This window comes from Macrotis lagotis, chromosome 5, assembly GCF_037893015.1.
Source record: "Macrotis lagotis isolate mMagLag1 chromosome 5, bilby.v1.9.chrom.fasta, whole genome shotgun sequence".
Taxonomy (NCBI): Eukaryota; Metazoa; Chordata; class Mammalia; order Peramelemorphia; family Peramelidae; genus Macrotis; species Macrotis lagotis.
Window position 1 is genome coordinate 145,067,151 of NC_133662.1, and position 20,236 is coordinate 145,087,386.

General features: G+C 35.8%; 1 protein-coding gene across 2 annotated transcripts in view; it reads right to left on the minus strand.

The window, feature by feature from the left end:
- The window catches only part of HBS1L (HBS1 like translational GTPase), a 125,804-nt gene that overhangs the window by 96,226 nt on the left and 9,342 nt on the right, over nt 1–20,236 (minus strand). For both annotated transcript variants that reach the window (XM_074187636.1, XM_074187637.1), the window contains exons 3-4: nt 1,939–2,070; nt 1,503–1,688 (exon numbers count right to left, since the gene is read on the minus strand). In XM_074187636.1, the coding sequence (XP_074043737.1) occupies nt 1,503–1,688; nt 1,939–2,070 (318 nt within the window). The remainder of the gene's footprint in view (nt 1–1,502; nt 1,689–1,938; nt 2,071–20,236) is intronic.

The following is a 20,236-nucleotide window of genomic DNA, read 5'->3' on the forward strand; positions in this document are numbered from 1 at the left end:
TTACAAATAGCCAGTAATTTTCAGGTAAATGGTTCCAGAAAAAAAAAGTTCCACATATGGAGAAGACAGTCACAGCAACCAAAAGAAAACATGAAATGAGGCATTTAATTACTAAATGTTTCTTTAAAGAACTGAGACATGAATAAAGAGGTGCATGTTCATTATTTAAGAAATATTTTGAAGGTTACTTTCAAGACACTTTTTGCCTTCCTTTTGCAATTGAAAATTTTAACAATCCAATACAGCTACCAATACAGGAAATGGTTTACTTTCAACAAATTTTTTCTGTAAATGGATTATTATCTTTTTAATTTCTTATTCAGGAGCACAAATACATTGTGATAAAATCTAATGTGAATTACTAGGGGTGCAATAAGTCTGAATTCATGAAGAATTTGAATGCAGAATTCTTTAAAATTGCTGGGTTGTTACTTTTGAGTATAAACAGTAATTACTAAGCTAATAATATGCTGTAAGTTGTGGATCTTGAAACTTACTTTAATGAAAACAGAATTTATCACTATCCAAATTATTTTTGTAAATTGGGTAATTTTTGAGTAAGTAAACAATACTCAATTTTTTTATATATTATTTCTCTATAAAGTCTTCAATTTAGCCTTTGTTCAAATTATCTTAATTCCTGAATCTAAAATTAATAAGGTTTGTTATTCACATTCAAACCCCCCCAAAAAGCTCAACAAAAGAAAACTTTACAAGACCCAACCTTTAAAAACATATACAAATACCTAAGCAAAACTTGTCTAAATTAGTTTTTTTTAATCTTAAGCTAATCAAATCAGAAAATTTCCCTAAATGAGACCATGGCTGAGGATTCAAATTCCACAATGGTCAGTCAACTTTGTCCAAATAAAAGCAGCTTCTTCACCAACAACTTTGCTTTACACTGAGTCAAACATTTTACATATCCAGGACACTAGCTATAAGAAAAAGCTCAAATGAGTAAGAGAAAAACCTGATACAAAGACAAAAGTAAAGGCCCAAATATACTCAAGTATAGCACTGTTTGTGTGTGTGTGTGTGTGTGTAACATACATTTATCTTTTTAAGTAACCTCTAATGTTCTATAAATAACACCTGAAGTTTGGCTTTTGCTTAACAAGTTTAAACACTGATTAGATGTCAATTTCCATTTATATATAATTTTCCAGGAAATGATTTAAAAAAAACAGGTCAGGGAAATATTCAATCCCCAATTTTCTTTGTCATTAGTTTCTACTTCCTATGTTATCCTTTTTAATGTATACTACTAACAAGAAAGTTACTAGCTTGAATTTGATTTGATTTGCCCAGGCAAGATATGAAAGCAAACAATAAATGAGCCCAAAGGTAGACAACTTAAGTACATGAAATAGCAAGGCACCCTAGGTAATCCATCAATTAGGTAGGCAATATATGAATGATAATGAGTTAGGTACATACAAACCTTTGTCAAACATTGTTATTAAAAGCAATAATAGGTTTTAAAACAATTAATAGCATACCTTTTGTTGTCTTTCCCATGGAGAGAGGCTCCTCACTCTTGGTTTGCTTTTTATCTTGCTCAAGTACCATAGCTAAAGCCTTCTCCACATCAAATTTATTTTGCAGCACTGCTTCAATCATCTTTTGATCTGGGATATCATCTCCAAGCACCTCTCTCATATGATCAAGGCATGAATAAAGACGAGCTATGACAAACAACAGTGGTCAAAAAACACATTAGATAGTATCATAAAACAGACCTGATCTTTCCAAATTAAAATTTACATTTCTATAGAATTTGTAATACTAGAAGCATGGTTGGAATCTATCATTTCTCCTTTGAGATAAGATTTTTCTCAATCACTGGTGTAACCACTGGTATAAGGAATTAAAGCTCAGAATAACAGAGAAAAAAAGTTTTGGGGTTTTGTTTTGTTTTGTTTGTTTTTACCATACCTTGATCAATTCCACTAAGCTGGTGATTAGAAATAGTGTTAGTAGGTTCTTTTGTATCTTCATAGTCATATTCTTCTACTGGTTCAACAAATGATGATGGCTTGTCACGTCTTGAGTAAATAAACTGAGCAGCTATAATATAAAAACAACAAGATATTTAAATAAATAGTTCCTAAAAGCTACCTTAAAGTTTCTTACCAGGGAGAAGCTAGTTAAAAATTACAGATGCCAATAACTGTACATATAATCATATGAAAATAAAGAAATGATACTGAACAATAAATAATCCAGAAGCATTTAGATTTGATTTTCTGTTGGATATAAAGCCCTAAACCTATACTAATCCACCACAGTTTTTTCACTGCCCACTCACTCTGTGATCCTTTCAAGTGGTTTTTTTTCCTATCATTAGCATCATTATCGTTAACAGCTAGTATTCACATAATGCTTCAAGGTTTGCAAAGTAAATGTTTTTTTCATCTGATCTATTGAGAACACGTAAATTTTAGTAGTCTATTTACTCTATTGAATCTACTTTATCCAAAATACCAATCACCACCAACTCTATAATGTAAGGTACCTAAATCCTGTCATTGGAACACTTATTTGTGTTCCTTGCTGGCTATGACTCTGTAATCATTTCTTCTTTATCATTAAACAGTTCCACTTCTTCATCTCATCCTCTAAATTTAGGCACACTCTGGAGGTCTGTTCTTCTCTCTGTGCTCACAAATTCTCTCTTAAGAAACCTTCAAGTCAAGAGGAGCAGGGGGCTAATTAAGTCAAAAAAGGAGCTTCTATCCAGTATCCTCGTATACAACTCCAGTCTCTAGTAAGCTTCCTTTATATATACATTTATTCTGCTAGTTGGTAAATATTTTGCCATTATGTGGAAGACTTACTATTACCATAAAACTAATATTCTAAAATCATGCTTATATCCTTTCACCCAAAATGAACTGACCATTGAGACTTCCTTATTTCTATCACTGATATCAATTAGTTTCAAAATCTTGGATATCATCCCTAGAACTCCTTGCTCTCTAGCCAGTGAGTTGTTTTATTTATTCTTCCTTCATTAATCTCTGATGTCTTTTTCCTTACTTTAATTCAAGACTCAGTTCTTCAATGTAGAAAGAACTATGCTGCAATACGAGAAGAGATACAATGCTAAACAAGTTGTCACAGAGTTTATATAGTTTTGTAGAGAATTTATAAATATAGACATAGATAACGTACTATTATAAGTACAAGTATTCTGTAAGATACAAAGAGTTCCATGGAGATGTCATTTGAGATGGTCAGCTGGAAGAAGGGTAAAAGATGATATTGGAGTCATTGGCAGCAAAGGTAATCAAGTCTGAAAAGTATCATTAAGGGTAGATTGGAAGAGGGAAATATAAAGGAGTGAAGACATGTAAAAAGACTTATTACAATAATTCAGGAAAGTGATATTGAGTTCCTGTACTAGGAGGAGTCCAGGGAAAAGAAGAGATGGATCGAAGAATTGATATAGTAAGATTTTCAACATGGGAGACTGGTAGAGCCACTGGAAAAAAATGACATCAGAACAGTTTAGGAAAAAAGATAAGTTCAGTTAAGGATGTGTTGCATTTGAAGGGCTAATGGAATAGGTAGGACATCCTACAGCAAGAGTTCTTAACCTATTAATACAGCCCTTTGGCAGGTTGATAAAAGTATAGATGGATCCCTCTCGGAATAATGTTTATAAGAAGAAAATTATTAATTTCAGGAAGAGGTTTGAGAGCAAAAATTATTGTTTGGCTTACTTTGTACGCCCAGCACTTATTAATAGCTTAATATATGTTTGTTAACTGATTGAAAATAAAGATGAAAAATTTTTTCCCATCTAAGCACAGGTCTAAAGAACTCCTGTCCTAGAAAGTAAGAGATGTAGGTCAGACAAGACATCAAATCTGTGATGAAGTTTTGACAATCATCTGTTCAAAGATGATACTTGATGCCATAGCAGAGAATGCCCAGGAAAAAACAAGACTATCAAACACAGAACACCTCACTCTGTACTCTAAAAGAGCAAACCACTCTAAAGAGGTAGGAAGAAGACAAGGATCAAGAAATCACAAATGTAAAATTAGAAGGAATTATTGGCTGCAGTGATATCATACTTCTCTGGCATTCTTCCTGCCCCTCTAATATTTCAGTGGTTCCATAGTTAATCAACAATCAATCAATAAATATAGGATAAATAAAAGAATTAGTAGAGGAAAGATAAGTAGAAATTAAGAACAGTTGTGAAAGGATCCCTGTAAAAGATGAGATTTTAGTTGGGACTTAAAGTAAACCTGGGAAGTCAATAGGCAGAGTTAAAGATGTAGAGTTTTCTAAACTAGAGTTAGTGGTGAGAGATGGAATGTTGAGCTGCTGGAATTGTCATCAAATCAGTCAACAAGCATTTATTAAGCACCTTCTTGAGTTGAGCACTGTGATTAAGAGCTGGGGATCACAAAGGCCAAAACAAATAACAAATTTTCTGCTTCAAGGCATTCACAGTTTAACACAGCATTTATAGATAGTGAGTGTTTGAAGATTTATAAGGAGCTTTACAAATATCTCATTTTATCCTCACAACAAAGGAAAGTAGATAATGTGATTATCCCAAGAGATTTTCCTAAAGTCCAGGTTTGACCTTGTTACACAACCTGTCAAATCTCTCTAGCAAGGATCAAATATAAAACCCTCTATTTAGAGATCAAAATCTTGTATAACTTGAACCCCTTCTATCTTTCTAGTCTTCGTGTATCTCATTCCAGTAACACTGACCTTCTCTTTGCTATTCCTTAAAACAATACTCTGAAGATTGGTTCTATTTACACTGGATGTCCTGTTTCTCTATATTGGAATTCTCTTCTTTATCTTCAGCCTGCTCTGGTTTCTCTCAAGTCCTAGATAAAACTTTCTATAATAAGGTCAAACCTGGACTTTAAAAGAATCACTTTTACAGTTAAGTGAAAGATGGAAAAAAGGTAGAAGGAAATGATGAACTGGAGTAAGACTTCAAGCAGGAGCCCAACCAGAGACTAGTACAACAGTCTAAGCATAAGATAATGAAGGCCTGTTACAAAGATGAGGCAGTGTTTAAAGGGAAAGAGGTTTCAAAGGTAGAATCAATGAGTTGTCAGTTGACTGGCAGTTATCTCATACTGTTGCCAACCACTAAACATCTTGTTTTCTCTTTAGTCTTTTTCTTAGCACCCATTTATTCCCATAGTTTTAGCTACCATTTTTCTATGTGGATGACTCACAAATTGTTACACACACACACACACACACACACACACACACACACACACACACACACTTCTCTATGTTGAGTATAAAGTCCTTACCATTTGCCCAGAGAATATTTTCCATTTAGATGTTCTATCACTTTAAAATGAACAAATACAAAATCTACAGAGTAGTCATTATATTTCCTCCTAAAACTATTACTGTTAACTTCACCACTATATCTATTTAATTATAGTTCATCTGACTGCCCAGATTCATATTCTTTAGAACTATCATTAATTCTCCTGACCTCACATCTAGGTACCAAATTAAATTAATCCTGTATTTGTAGCACTTCTGGCTTCTTTTTCCTTCTATTTCCAATGCTATTAACTTAGTACAACTGTCATTAACATCTATCTGGAATGCTACCATTTATCTCCACCCAGTCCAAAATAATATCTTTTAACACGTGCTCAAAAATTTTCAGTGGGACCCTACTGTCCCATTGTCCCAAGTAAAGTTCACCCTTTTGTCTGTCACTAAATGTCCTACTCAGTGGATGCTGCCCTAGTCATTTCTTACAGAGCTACCTCCCATTCACTCAAACTCAGTGAGTAGTTAACCCTGAGCTGCAAGGCCTCTAAAGCTCCACTCAAATGTTCTTTTTTCCATGAATCCTCTGCTCACCCCACTGGTTTTCAGTGCCTTCCCATTTAGAACTCAATACCACTTGACTTTCCATCTCTCTAAGTACTTAGGCACTGGCATCTATTATAGGCAATTTTTTTTTTAGGTTTTTGCAAGGCAAATGGGGTTAAGTGGCTTGCCCAAGGCCACACAGCTGGGTGATTATTAACTGTCTGAGAGGATTTGAACCCAGATACTCCTGACTCCAGGGCAGGTGCTTTATCCACTGTGCCACCTAGCCGCCCCTATTATAGGGAATTTTTAAAGGTGTCTTTATTCCCCTATAGCAAGCTCTTTGACAATCAGGTCTGGATCACAACTAGACTGTAAGGAAGGATGAACTGAAAAACTCAATTTTCCAAACTTCTTTCTTTCTCAGCTATAAAATTAAGGCCCAGAATGTTTATGGTGGCAAAGAACTAGAAAAAACAAAAATGCCCTGTCCATTAGGAAATAGCTAAATTAACCTTAGTTCACAAATGTAACTGAATACTATTACTACCAAAGAATAAGAAATGAAAAATTGACAGAAACAATGGAAATCTTAAAGCACTTTAAGTGATTACATATTCGCTAAGAAGGGGCTCAATGACCAACCAACAACTAGATCATTTCAATACAACCCTAGATGCTGCTGATGGCAAGTTTTCCTAATAGTAAAAAAACCTCTAATCAAAAAAAATGAAAAAAAGCACTAATATTTACCACTAAACATAAGCTAAAGTCTTAGCATCTCAGTCTTATTTTCAATGCAAAATTCATCCAAATATACCTTTACAATTTTACTATCGTTTCCCTCCCATGAAAAATCTCAATTCTGGTCAAAATGGTCTACTAATGGTTCCCTTAAAATATCTTTTCACCATTGAATCTCTCTACTTTTTCCTTCAATACATAACTAAGGGGCGGCTAGGTGGCGCAGTGGATAAAGCACCAGCCTTGGAGTCAGGAGTACCTGGGTTCAAATCCTCTCAGACAGTTAATAATCACCCAGCTGTGTGGCCTTGGGCAAGCCACTTTAACCCCATTTGCCTTACAAAAACCTAAAAAAAAAAAAAAAAAAAAAAAAACCATAGCTCAAGTCCCTCTTTCCTCTGTGGCCAATCTCCAAACTACTAATGAACAAATGAACATGTCAATGACATTCAATATTCAATATTTAACTGTAAATTAGGAGATTAGACTGCATGACCTATCTATAGTCTCTTCTCACTCTAAAAATGAGATGCTGGTGCTGTATATGGCATAATCCCCTTATTGGTTAGGTTCTAAAAGAGATTGATATGCAAGACAAAGATATCAACAAATCAGATATATGTTTTATTCAATCAGTGCTTCCCTAAGACAAAATTTTCAATATTACAAAGATGTTGGTCAGGTAATTAAATTCTGCAGAAAAAAGATAATCTCATTTTAACAATCATAACACAACATGCAACAAAGAATAAAATAACAGCAGCTACCTGGCACAGTGGTTAGAGCACTGGCCTTGGAGTCAGGAGTACCTGAGTTCAAATCCGGCCTCAGACACTTAATAATTACCTAGCCGTGTGGCCTTTGGCAAGCCACTTAACCCCACTGCCTTGCAAAAAAAAAAAAAGAATAAAATAAAACCAGGGCAATTAAAACACTATACTATTCCAATAAAGTAAACAATCACTTAGCAGTTAAAAGAAACTAGGCATTCTCTGTTGTCATGAAGAAAATTAAAATTCATATTTATGTATATATATTCTTGCTATACCTATGCACCGCACCAATAATTTTCTTTTTTGAAATTGTTTTGGTCTATTGTCATATTTGCTTTTATACAACAACAATTTACAGATTATTTCCACTCTTTTGAAAAAAATAAAGTATCTGGGGGCAGCTAAGTGGTATAGTAGACAGAGCACCACCTCTGGAGACAGCAGGACCTGAGTTCAAATCCAGTCTCAGATAATAGTTAACCTAGTCATGTGACCTTGGACAAGTCACTTAACCCTACTGCCCTGCAAAAAGGGGAAAAAAAGTAAAGGATCTAAACAAAACTAATAATAGTGACCTCATCTGATGAAAAGGATGTGTAACATTGTATGTAGCAACCCTCCCCCTCTATTTTGTAAAGTGCTATTTATTTAGCAAATTCATTTTCTCTCCCTCCTAACCCCTGCTGCAATGATACTCCCCACTCCCAAAAAATGTGAAAGAAAAATAAATTCCTTCACTGGCTCTCTGTGTGTGTGTGTGTGTGTGTGTGTGTGTGTGTGTGTGTGTGAGATGAACGGTAGATTTCATTTTCCTTCCTCAGAGGGTCACTGTGTGGCTCATGGTTCTCCCATTTTTCAGAGTTGTTGGTCTTTACACTGTTATTCAAGGCAATCAAATGGGCAGTGGATGACGCTCAAGATGCTTTGTGACCCTGAGCAAGACACTTAACTTCTGCCTGCCTAGTTTCTATAGGTAAAACCTTCATCAGAGTGCCAGGTACATAGCAGGGCTATCCTCCTTTCTTCCAATATCTATTTTTCTCTTTTTTTGTTGTTTTTTTTATAAAGAAATGAGGTTAAATGAAACCTCTGTATCCAGTTTTCTTCTAGTTCTGCTCCTCTCATTTTTTTAAACTATATGCAAAAGTTTCAACATTTACTTCCAAAACTTTAGGTTCAAATTCTCTCCATTCCTCTTACCCCCACTCCCCCACTGAGAAAGTCACTCACTGTAGATTAAAAATACGTAGCCATGAAACACTACTACAATAGTCATGTCATAAACGTAGATATAACCACCACCCCCACAAAGAGAAACCTCAAGGAAAATAGAGGGAGAAAAAGTCTGTATTCAGACACCATTAGCTCTTTCTTTATCATAAGTCCACTAGAGAAAATGTTTCACTATTTTTTCCCATAGCTGCTATTGCCAGGCTTATTTCCCCCCATCCTATTCTTTCTTACTCCCATTTAGTCTAGGCTCTCTCTTTCACCCTGTAACTCCTCAAAAATGGGTTGAAACTGGCAACCCTCTTCCACGATCTTTCCTTCTATCATCTACACCCTTCTCCCATCCCCCTGCCCTCTTTCTCCCATTCCTTCCCTCCTCTCCTATTTTTTCTCTAGGGTAAACTTGATTTTTATACCCAATTTGAGTCTCTGTTTCCTCTCTGAGTCACTTCTGATGATAGTAAAGGCTCACTCACATCCCCTCACCTTCCTCTCTTCTACTCACACTGCAAAAGCTTTTCCTTGCCTCTTTTATTTGTGAAATTACTTATCCCATTCTACCTCTCCTTTCCCTTTCTTCCAGTTCATTCTGTTCTTGTCCATTAACTCCATCTTTCTATAGTATTATTTCAAATTTAAATAACTCCACTAATAAATGAGAAGGTTCATAAGAGTTATCTGTATCATCTTCCCATGCAGGAATACAAGCAGTTCAATATCATTAAGTTCCTCATGATTTGCGCTTCCTATACATTCTCTCTCTGCTTCAGCTGAGTCCTGTACTTGAAGATTAAATTTTCTGTTCCAACTCTGGTCATTTCATCAGTAAAGTTTGAAAGACCCCTATTTCACTGAATGTCCATCTTTTCCCCTAAAAGAGGATGTTCAGTTTTGCTGGGTAGTCTATTCTTGAATGTAAACCAAGCTCTTTTAGCTTCCAGAATATCAAATTACAAGCCCTATACAAGCCTTTAATGTAGAGGCCACTAAATCTTGTATTACCCTGACTGTAGTTCCATGATGTTTGAATTGCTTCTTTCTGGCTGCTTGTATTTATTTTTCTCCTTGACTTGGGAGTTCTGAAATTTGGCTGTAATATTCCTGACAGTTTTCATTTTGGGATCTCTTTCAGGAGACTGGTTGAATTCTATTTTACCTTCTGCTTCTAGGATAACAGGACAATTTTCCTGGAGAATTTCTTGAAAAATTAATTCCAGAGTCTTTTTTTGACATGACTTTAAGGCAGTCCAATAATTTTTAAATTATCTCTCTTGGATTTGTTTTCCAGTTCAGTTGTTTTTCCAACGAGATATATCAACATGTTCTTCTAGGTTTTTCATTCTTTTGGTTTTGCCTGCTTCCCTTAGTTCCATTCTATGTTTGAAGGAATTGTTTTCTTCAGAGAGCTTTTGTTTCTCCTTTTTCAACTGGTCAATTCTGCTTTGAAGGCATTCTTCTTACTGGCTTTTGGATTGCTTTTTCCATTTGGCCCAAATTGGTTTTTAAGATGTTATTTTCTTCAGTATTTGGGGGGTAATTCCTTCACCAAGCTGCTGACTTGGTTTTCATGATTTTACCAATCTCTCTCATTACCCTTCCCAATTTTCTTCTACCTCCCTTGCTTGATTTTCAAAATCTTTTTTGAGCTTTTCCATAGCCTGAGACCAAATCATATTTTTCTTGAATGCTTTGGAAAATGAAATTTTGACTTTGTTATCTTCTGAGTATGTATTTTGATTCTCCATATGACCAAAAAATTGTCAATGGTCAGATTTTATTCTTCTCTTGTCTGCTCATTTTTCCCAGCATTTGACCCTATTTTAACTCTTTGTTATGGTAGGGCTCTACCTTCCAGATAGAGGATGCACTGTTTCAAGCTTTTGAGGGTTTTTTGACAGCTGTTTTCAGGGACACTTCAATTTACCAAAGTCTCATGAAACGCTGTGACTGTTCTACTGACCTGTGCTTTGGTCTTTGGATGATCGTAAGCACTCTTTTCTGTCCTGGAATCATGAGGAGAGTCCCTGCACCATTATGATAGTAAAGCTGCTTTTCCTGAGACTGGTACCTCAGATTGCAGCCCAAATCTGAGTATGGACAAAGCAACAAAGTGCTGCCTCAAGGATAGCAATCTCCCCTGACTCTCTTACCACTAAGCACTCCAAAAGTAGCTGCCAAGTACTTCCCTGCTGAGTGTCACTCCAGGCCTACTCCTACATTAGCCTGGACTCCTTGCTCATTCTGATGAGACAGTTTTCCTGCTACCCTTCTCAATTGTCCTTGGCGATCCCTGGGCTGAGAGGTTTGGAAACTACCATCACTGCCTCAGACTGAGGTGCTCCAAGGTCTGTTCGTGAATGGCTGCAACAGTTTTGCTCAAGCAAGGTTTAGGCTGTGCCGCAGACCCTTTCTAACCCCAGTATAACAGACCTTTCCCTCAGATCATCCAAGTTGACTTGAACTGGAAAATAGTTTCACTCAGTCTTTTTGTGAGTTCCGCCCCTCTAGAATTTTGTTAGTCATTAATTAAGGGCATTTTTGTGGGAACTCCTGCCTTTACTCTGCTATCTTGGCTGCACTCCCCTCCATTTCATTATTAATTAGTTTACAAAAATCTTTAAAACTGATCATCTTTGTAATACTTATATAATAATATACTTTTTTCTTCTGGCTATGCTTACATCCCTCTGTAGTCACTCATTTAAGATCACTGATTTCCTCCTTTTTTTTTTTTTGATTTTTCAAGGCAATGGGGTTAAGAGTGGCTTGCCCATGGCCACACAGCTAGGTAATTATTAAGTGTTTGAGGCCAGATTTGAACCCAGGTACTGCTGACTCCAAGGCTGGTGCTCTATCCACTGAGCCACCTAACCGCCCCAATTTCCTTCTTTCTTAAGAGTCCAGCAGCATTTCAGTACATTCGAAGACAATATATTGAACCTTCTTCAATTCATTTCCAATTTCTTAACCTATCAAAAAGAAGTCTTACAAGTATTTTTGTACATATAGAACTTTTTCCTCTTTTTTTTTTTTTTTTTTGGCAAGGCAATGGGGATAAGTGGCTTGCCCAAGGCCACACAGCTAGATAATAAGTGTCTGAGGCTAGATTTGAATTCAGGTACTCCTGACTCCCCACCCAGCCATCTAACTTTCTCCTCTTTCTCTTTATAGATTTAGCAGTATTATAGCTGGATCAAAACAGTGCACTGTTTAGTAACTTTCTATACAAACTCCAGAATGGCTGGACCAATTTACATGTCCATCAAAAGTGTATCAAGGTCCTGCTTTCCACAAACTCTACAAGACTTAGAATTTTTTCTGTCATCTTTGCTTATCTGATGAGGTAGAATTTCAGAAATGCTCTAATCTTTATTTCTCTAATTAGAATTTATTTGAAGTACTTTTCTTATTGTTAATGCCTTAGATTTCTTCCTTTAAAACTGCCTGATGATTTCCTCAAACCTTTTATTTTATTGTACAAATCTAGGGAAAGGCTCCTATTCTTTTAAATTTTAATTAGTTACTTACCTTGGAAATTAGATCATTCTTATAGAAACTTGCTACAAAGATTTTTTTTCTGTTGTTCCCCTTTTAATCTTCACTTTATTAGATTTACCCAAATTTTTTAAAAATTTTATGCAATCAAAACTATCCATGTTATCTTCTTATTGCTTATGAACTTTTCTTCTATCCATCAATCTGATGCATAATTTTTTTCATTTTCTCTTTTTTGTTTATAATATGTCCTTTTATTTCTAGGTAATATATCCATTAGAGCTTAGCCTGGTATTGAGGTGTTAAGTCTAAATTCAATTTCTTCCATCTTGTCCAATTTTCCCAGCAGTTTTTAATCAAATAGCAGTTCCTTATCAGAATAATTGGGATCTTTATGTTTAATGTTTGCTAAGCTACCAGATCTTCTCTACTTGAGCAATCTATTTTTTTAACCAATACCAAATTATTTTGATTTGCTGTTTTGTAAGTATAGTTTGAGACTATACTTACTGCTCCACCTAATACTGCCCCCCACAAGCAACCCTTTAGCTAGCAGTAACTTAAGACTGAATTTTATCTGCATAACAGACTCACTGTCCAGTTCCCAGCCTCCAAGAGTCCTTATAAATAATTGTACATTCTCTCTGCCACAAATGGTCAGATACAGAAACAGTATGTGCTACTCTGATCCTTTGTTAGTTCTAGACATTTCAAATGCAAAATATCAGTTCTCAAAAAGGGTCTTCCAGGGGCAGTTAGGTGGCGTAGCAGATAGAGCACTCACTGGTTCTGGAGTCAGGAGGACCTGAGTTCAAATTTGACATTAATTATCTAGCTGTGTGATCTTGGGCAAGTCACTTAAATAAAATAAAATTTTTAAATAAAATAAATTAAATAATTAATTTTTTTTAAAAAGGGGGATCTTCCAGCTCAATGACTGGCTAAGGGGTTCTTGTGCTCTAAAATGACAATGTCTAGCATAAGTATCTTCTCTTTTACAGTTATAGATTCAGTCCAAATTCAGAGGTCTGCTTACTATTTTTAAAATATAAACCTTTGATATCATGATATCAAATGACAAAAATGTTCAAAAGGTTGCTGTGAAGGAGGATTTTACTCACTATGGGGCAGCAACAGTAACACTTATCTCCAAAGTCAAAACCCCTTACTCCACTAAAAGGGATGCAGTTCAACCAGGTTTTGTGAATATCATTACCAAAAAGGGGAATAATTACCTCTCTAGAAATCTCTATGAGGCAACCACACTTTGCAAACTTTGTCAGTTATAGAGCATTGGACATTAACCCTGGACCTAGATCTAGCACCCTAGCAGAAATTAAGTGAATTTAAGACATTTTTTTTTAACCCTGTGTCTTTTTCATTTTAAGAATGATGTGGTCCCTTGGCCACTTGGGAAGCTTTTTTTTTAAATAATGAGAGGGGGCAGTTACGTGGTACAGTGAATAGAGCACTGGCCCTAGAGTCAAAATGACCTGAGTTCAAATATGCCCTTAGACACCTAATAATTACCTAGCTGTGTGACGTTGGGCAAGTCACTTAACCCACTGCCTTGCAAAAATTAAATAAACAAATAAATAAATAAAAAGGAAGTAATGAGAGATGGCTGACCCTCCCTCAATAAACCAGAATTGAACATTTATACTTTCCCTGGAAGATACTGCTGCTAAGGATTACAAATTCAGTCTAAAATGTTGTGACTGGGAGAAAGGAAGATGTCAAAATACAAGCATCATTTACGTCTTAATCTAATTTTAAGACAGTGACCTGAGAGCAGAGCACTGAGATTTTAATAATATAAATAAAAGTAAAAAATAAAATATACCTACTAAAGAACTAAGAACCCAATGTCTAGATCCATAACTTCAAAGCTGAGATGACCCAAACAGAAATGCAAAGCAAGGGAGAGAAAGAAGGATTAAGTTATATTATCAATAAAAAAGATCAATAAGCATCAAAGATTTAAAACAAAAAGATCCATTTTTATTCAAAACAGGGGTTTTTGGTTCAAGTACTTCTTATAAATTAAACTAATTATGATCATCTTAGTATAAGAAAAACAGACATATTATAGAATATGAAACAATTATAGAAATCCAATAACGTATTCCTTCATTCTACTTCAGTCATTCATAATTACTCAACAATTATGCTACTTCCCTAATTTGAAACTGACATTTCTCTACCTAATCATTACTTCTCCCTTTGCCTCAGCTCTCCTAATCCTATTTTTCCACTTATAAGAACTCAAATTCTTTTTCATTCTGATGCCATTGCTCTTGCTCAATTCCTCCTCCAATCTCAACCCAATGACCATTTTAACTCTAAACTCTCAAAAACCATGCTAACCAGTTACATTATAAATTCATGCTATCCAATATCAACTGGGCCTTCACCTCAGCAAAGCAGTATTGTTATTGTTCCCTAATTGATTCCTTATTGCACCCCTTTCTCCTCAAGCTCTTACTTTTTTCATTTCCCCTCTAAATTTTAGATTTAGAACTTTAGATTCTTGTCTTACATTCAATCCAATAGTTAACCATTTCAATTTGACATTGTCTTCTACGTCGTAGACTTATTGTTGCCCATTTCTTGCCAAACTTCAGCCTTCTCACCATCTTCTCCCTCTACTCCTCCTGATCACTGGCTAAAAGTAACTGGGAAAAGTCCTGTAACAGTGCTAACTTGAGTACATTACAAATTCATGTTATCCAATTTCAATTGGATCCTCCCTGCAGCAAGACAGTTCATTTGTTTCTTAACAGTTACTATCTCACTTCTCACAGAAGCTCTCCTAGACCTTCTCTCTCCTCAAGTCTCCCACACCTCCCTTTCTTCCCTTCTAAACTGAAGATCTTGAGTTTAACTTCCCAAAGAAAACTGAGATCATTCAATATGACTTCTCTCTATTTCCTTTCTCTTCATCTCACTTATCTCATTGTTGTCATTTATCAGTTTTCTTCTTTTCCTCTTGCCAAGACTAACCCCTCTAATAATACTTTTTTATATATAAATATTTTATTTGTTTTCCAATTTTATTCAATGGTAATTTCTACCATTTTTTTCAAGGTTTTGAGTTTAACAATTTTTTCTCCCTCCCTCCTTCCTCCCCCAATCAGAAGGCAATATGACAGTCTTTACATTTGCATCCATGATACACATAGATCAAAATTGAATGTGTTGTGAGGGAAGAATCAGGTCCACAAGTAAGAAAGGAAACATCTAATGTACTCTTGCTTCCATCCTAACCCATCTTCTCTAGCAGACTGCCTTTCTATCATCCCCACTAAACTTATTAATCTTCTATCTCTCCCTAACTAACGGTGCCTTCTCTATTAAGTCTCCTTAAAAAAATCTTCAAGAAAAAGGATAGGGGACAGCTAGATGGCACAGTAGATAGAGCACCAGCCCTGGTGTCAGGAATACCTGAGCTCAAATCCAGCCTCAGACACTTAATAATTGCCTAGCTGTGTGACCTTAGGCAAGTCACTGAACCCCAGTGCCTCACCAAAAAAAAAAAAAAACCCAAAGAAAAAGGGTAAAAACATTACTTGTACAAAAATATTCATAGCAGCCCTGTTTGTGGTGGCAAAGAATTGGAAATTAAGTGAATGTCCTTCAATTGGGGAATGGCTTAACAAATTATGGTATATATACTTTATGGAGCACTAATGTTCTATTAGAAACCAGGAGGGATGGGAATTCAGGGAAGCCTGGAGGGATTTGCATGAACTGATGCTGAGTGAGATGAGAACCAGAAAAACATTGTACACCCTAACAGCAAGAAGGGGGTGATGATCAACCTTGATGGACTTGCTCGTTCCATCAGTGCAACAACCAGGGACAATTTGGGGCTATCTGCGATGGAGAATATCATCTGTATCCAGAGAAAGAATTGTGGACTTTGAACAAAGACCAAAGACTAATTTAGAAAAAAATAAAAACCATTATCTTATTATGTAATTTTGCTATCTCTTATACTTTATTTTTCTTCCTTAAGGATATGATTTCTCTTTCATCACATTCAACTTAGATCAATGTATACCACAGAAACAATGTAAAAACTAACAGAATGCCTTCTGTGAGGGATGGGGGAGCGAAGCAAGAATGGGGGGGAGGGAATTGTAAAACTCAAAATAAAAATCTTTCTAAAAAAAATCTTCAAAAACCTACTATTCCCTCAAGCTATCATCTTCTATCTCTTTTCCCATTTTTAGCCAAACTCCTACAAAAAGCTGCTTATAATTGCAACCTCTACTTCCTGTCCTCTCACTCTTCAGTTCTTTGTTCTCTGGCTTCTAAACTCACTCAGTTGCACTGCTCTCTGCAAGATATCAGTAATCTCTTAATTGCCTTAGCTATTTTTCCCCCCAGTACTTAATTCTTCTTTACCTACCCAGAGCATTTGACACTGTTAACTACTCTTTCCACCTAGAACCTTCTCCTCTTTGGGTTTTCATAATACTGATATTCTCTGGTTCTCCTCTTACCTATCCAACCACTACTTGATCTCCTTTGAAAGTGTAATATGTAGTTAAGTCAATAAACCTATATATGGATATATAAGTATTAACATATAAATATCACCTTCTAATTGTGGGAGTTTCCCAAGATTATGTTCTAGTTCTCTTCCTTTCTCTCTCTACACTAACTCATTTTTTCCACCTGGTTGTAGTTTTTTGGATTCTTCCCATTGTGAACCCAGGAACTTCATCATTCTGAAAGATGAATCAGTTTTGGTACTGATACTTCACTGGTGTTCTCTGCCCCAGGGATCCTTATAACTGGAGGGTAGAATGATGAATTCCTTCCCAGAACTCCACTTAAGGAATGTATCCAGGTTAGTCATCTCTATATTTCCCCAGCTCTAAATTTGCACTTCTTTGAACTTCATCATGATCTTGTACCAGATATTTTCTCCTTCCTTCCATTTTTCAGCTTCCTTTTAATGAGTGGTATTTAGACTGTAAGTCTTTCAATTTCTTATTTGTATCTCCAGTACAGAGCAGCACAGCACAGTATCTAAGAAATAGTCTACTTATATAGAGGGCACTACAAAAAAATATTGCTTGGTTCAAGTGTCTCACCACTCCATACCAACCTACTGCCACAGTAACCTTCCTTGCACACAGTTATGAACATGTGACATCTACTCAATCCATTTCAGTGCCCCTTATCACCTCTACACTTTAACATGAACTCCCTTTAAAGTCCTTCACAGTCTAGCTCCCATCTATCTTTCCAGTCTCAAGTCACTAAGGCTTTTTTCCTATGCCTAATACAAAATAAAATCCCCTCTAGGGCTGATCCCCCATACTTGGCAGGCCTTCCCTCCTGGACTCCTGCTTTAAGACTCAGTTCATGTACAATCTTGTCACTTAAGTCTTTTCTCATTCCCTCCCTCCCTTATGAACTGTGGGGTGCATTCCATTGTACACTTCTGTATTCATTTTATATTGATAGATTTGCTTTCTTTCTCATTGGAATGAAGCTCTTTAAGAGTAAAGGCTACTTCATTATGCCCAGACCTATCACATAACGGGCACTGAACAAATACTTACTGAAGATCACAACTCCAAGCAAACGGCAAGCTCAATATAATAAATCAGAGGACCTCAAATCAGTGACTCTCACTTCTCCTACTTTCAATTCAGTTAAACCAAACCAAATGTTAAGTACCTATGATATTCACGGCACTAAGCTAGCCAAATTCTTCTGTTAAACTGCCCTTCATATCATATATATATATATATATATATATATATATATATATATATATATGCCCTACCTTCTGTAAATTACTTTGGATCTATTTGATATTTACTTGTCTACGTATTTTTTATTTTACATCAGCTGAATCTTAACCCCTTGAAAGCAGAGTTTTTATCTCTTTCCTCAACACCTAGCACTATCTGGCTAGCCACTTAATAGATCCTTGTTGATTTTAGTACCAAAATATAAACAGGGAAAAAAAAACAACAAAAACAGGCCTGTTTCTTAAAAAAGATTACATAACTATTTCTGTGACCTTGGGTAAGTCAGTTGGCCTTTCTGAACCTCAGTTTCATCATCAATGACAGTCCAAATTAATTTGAAGTCAATTTTTGTGTAAAGAAAATTCAATAGGACATCTAAATAAATGTTATGTATATATACCTTTCATATATGTGCATATATGTGTGTGTGTGTGTGTATATATATATATATGTATATACATATATATATATATAGTTGCTCAGTTGTTCAAGTCATGTGGACTCAAGTCATGTGACCCCCCCCTCACTTGAGGTTTCTTGGTAGAGATACAAGATGAATGAAGTTATTTTTCTTTTCCTTTTACCATTAGGAAACTATGTCTAAGTGACTTGCCCAAGGATACACAACTACCAAGTGTCCTGAGTTGGCTTTGAACCCAGAAAGATGAGTCTTTCTGACTCTTAGGTTGATACTTTATATCCACTGTACCACCTAACTGCTCATGCATGCTTACATACATATGTGTGTATGCATATACATGTGCAAGTGTTTATGTAATGCCCCATCCAATTTTATCGATTTTATTTCTGTAATATCTCTCCCATATGCCTCCTCTCATCTGGCACTGTTATCACCCTAGTATATGTACCCTCTTCACCTTATTCTAAGATTATAATAATAGTCGTGAAGTTGGTACTTCTGCTACAGGTCTCTCCCAACTCCAGGACATCCTCCACTGAGCTGTCTTAAAAGATTTTCTTCCAAAAGCACAGGTCTGGTTATGACACTCTCCCTCCATCAATAAACTCCATGATCAGATATAAAATCCTCTGATTGGCATTCAAAGTCTCTGATAACCTACCCCCACACGGTCTTTATAACACTTTTAAGAAAGCCCTTAGAGCAGAACCATGAGAATACTGTACACATTAACAACATTATGAACTGATCAACCATAATGGTTGCAGCTTCTCAAGCTAGGACAAACCTAGGAGCCTGGCTATGAGCAATGCTATCCTCATCCAGAGATAGGGAAAAAAAACCAACCAAACCAAACCAAAAAAATTAAAAAAAACCCACAGGATATGAATGAACACTACATTCACTTTTTTAAAAATTACTCTGGGGGGTAGCTAGGTGGCACAGTAGATAGAGCACAGGTCCTGCAGTCAGGAGAACCTGAGTTCAAATCCTATCTCAGACATTTAATAATTACCTAACTATGTGACCTTGGGCAACTCACTTAACCCCATTGCCTTGCAAAAAGAAACTACACTTCTGTATTTCTTTTCTATTTCATGGCTCTTTCTTTCCCCTTAATCCTAATTCCTCATACTGAAAATGACTAATTTGTAAACATGTTAAAAACAAATGTGTAAGTATAATATTCACCTGACACTTCACTGCTGAGGGGAGAGGGGTGGAAAAGGAAGAGTAGAAGGAAATTACATGCATGTGGATGAATGCTGAAAAACTTTCATAACATGTAGCTGGAAAAAAAATTTAAAAAAAGATAATACAAAAATAACTTTAAATTAAAAAAAAAGAAAGCCCTTACCCCATAGCCAACCCCCCCACCCCATCCCCACATACACACACACACACACACACACAGTGCAAGTCAGTGACACTGGCCTCATTACTGTTCCTAAAACAAAATAATACTCTATATCCTAATTCTGGGTATACTCAGTGACTGTCCCTCACATGTGGAACAAGCTCTCTCCTCATTCCACCTCCTGGCTTCTAGTTCTAGATAATATCCAACCTGCAGTGCTTTCATCCTGTTGATTATCTTCAATTTGTCCTGCCATAGCTTGTTTATATACATAATTTTTTGCATGTTTTCTGCTCATTTGATTTTTCAGTTCCTTGAGTATCTTTCTTTTTATCTCCAATGTTTAGTGCTTGGCATTTAGAGAAATAGATGCTTAAAGATGTTTACTGACTCTCATAAGTTTGTCTGGGGACCATCAAAACAGCTCATTTTCTTGCCAAAAATCTCAATATTTGTCAATTTTTAATTTCTAGGCAAAAAAGGTAATGCTACTCAAGTTAAAATTATAACTAAAATATCAATTACTTAAGGTCTTCAAATCCAAGCTTCTGTCTCTAAATTCAGTACTCAAATTCCCACATGAAAGTCCAAGACTAAAATGAACTATTCAAGA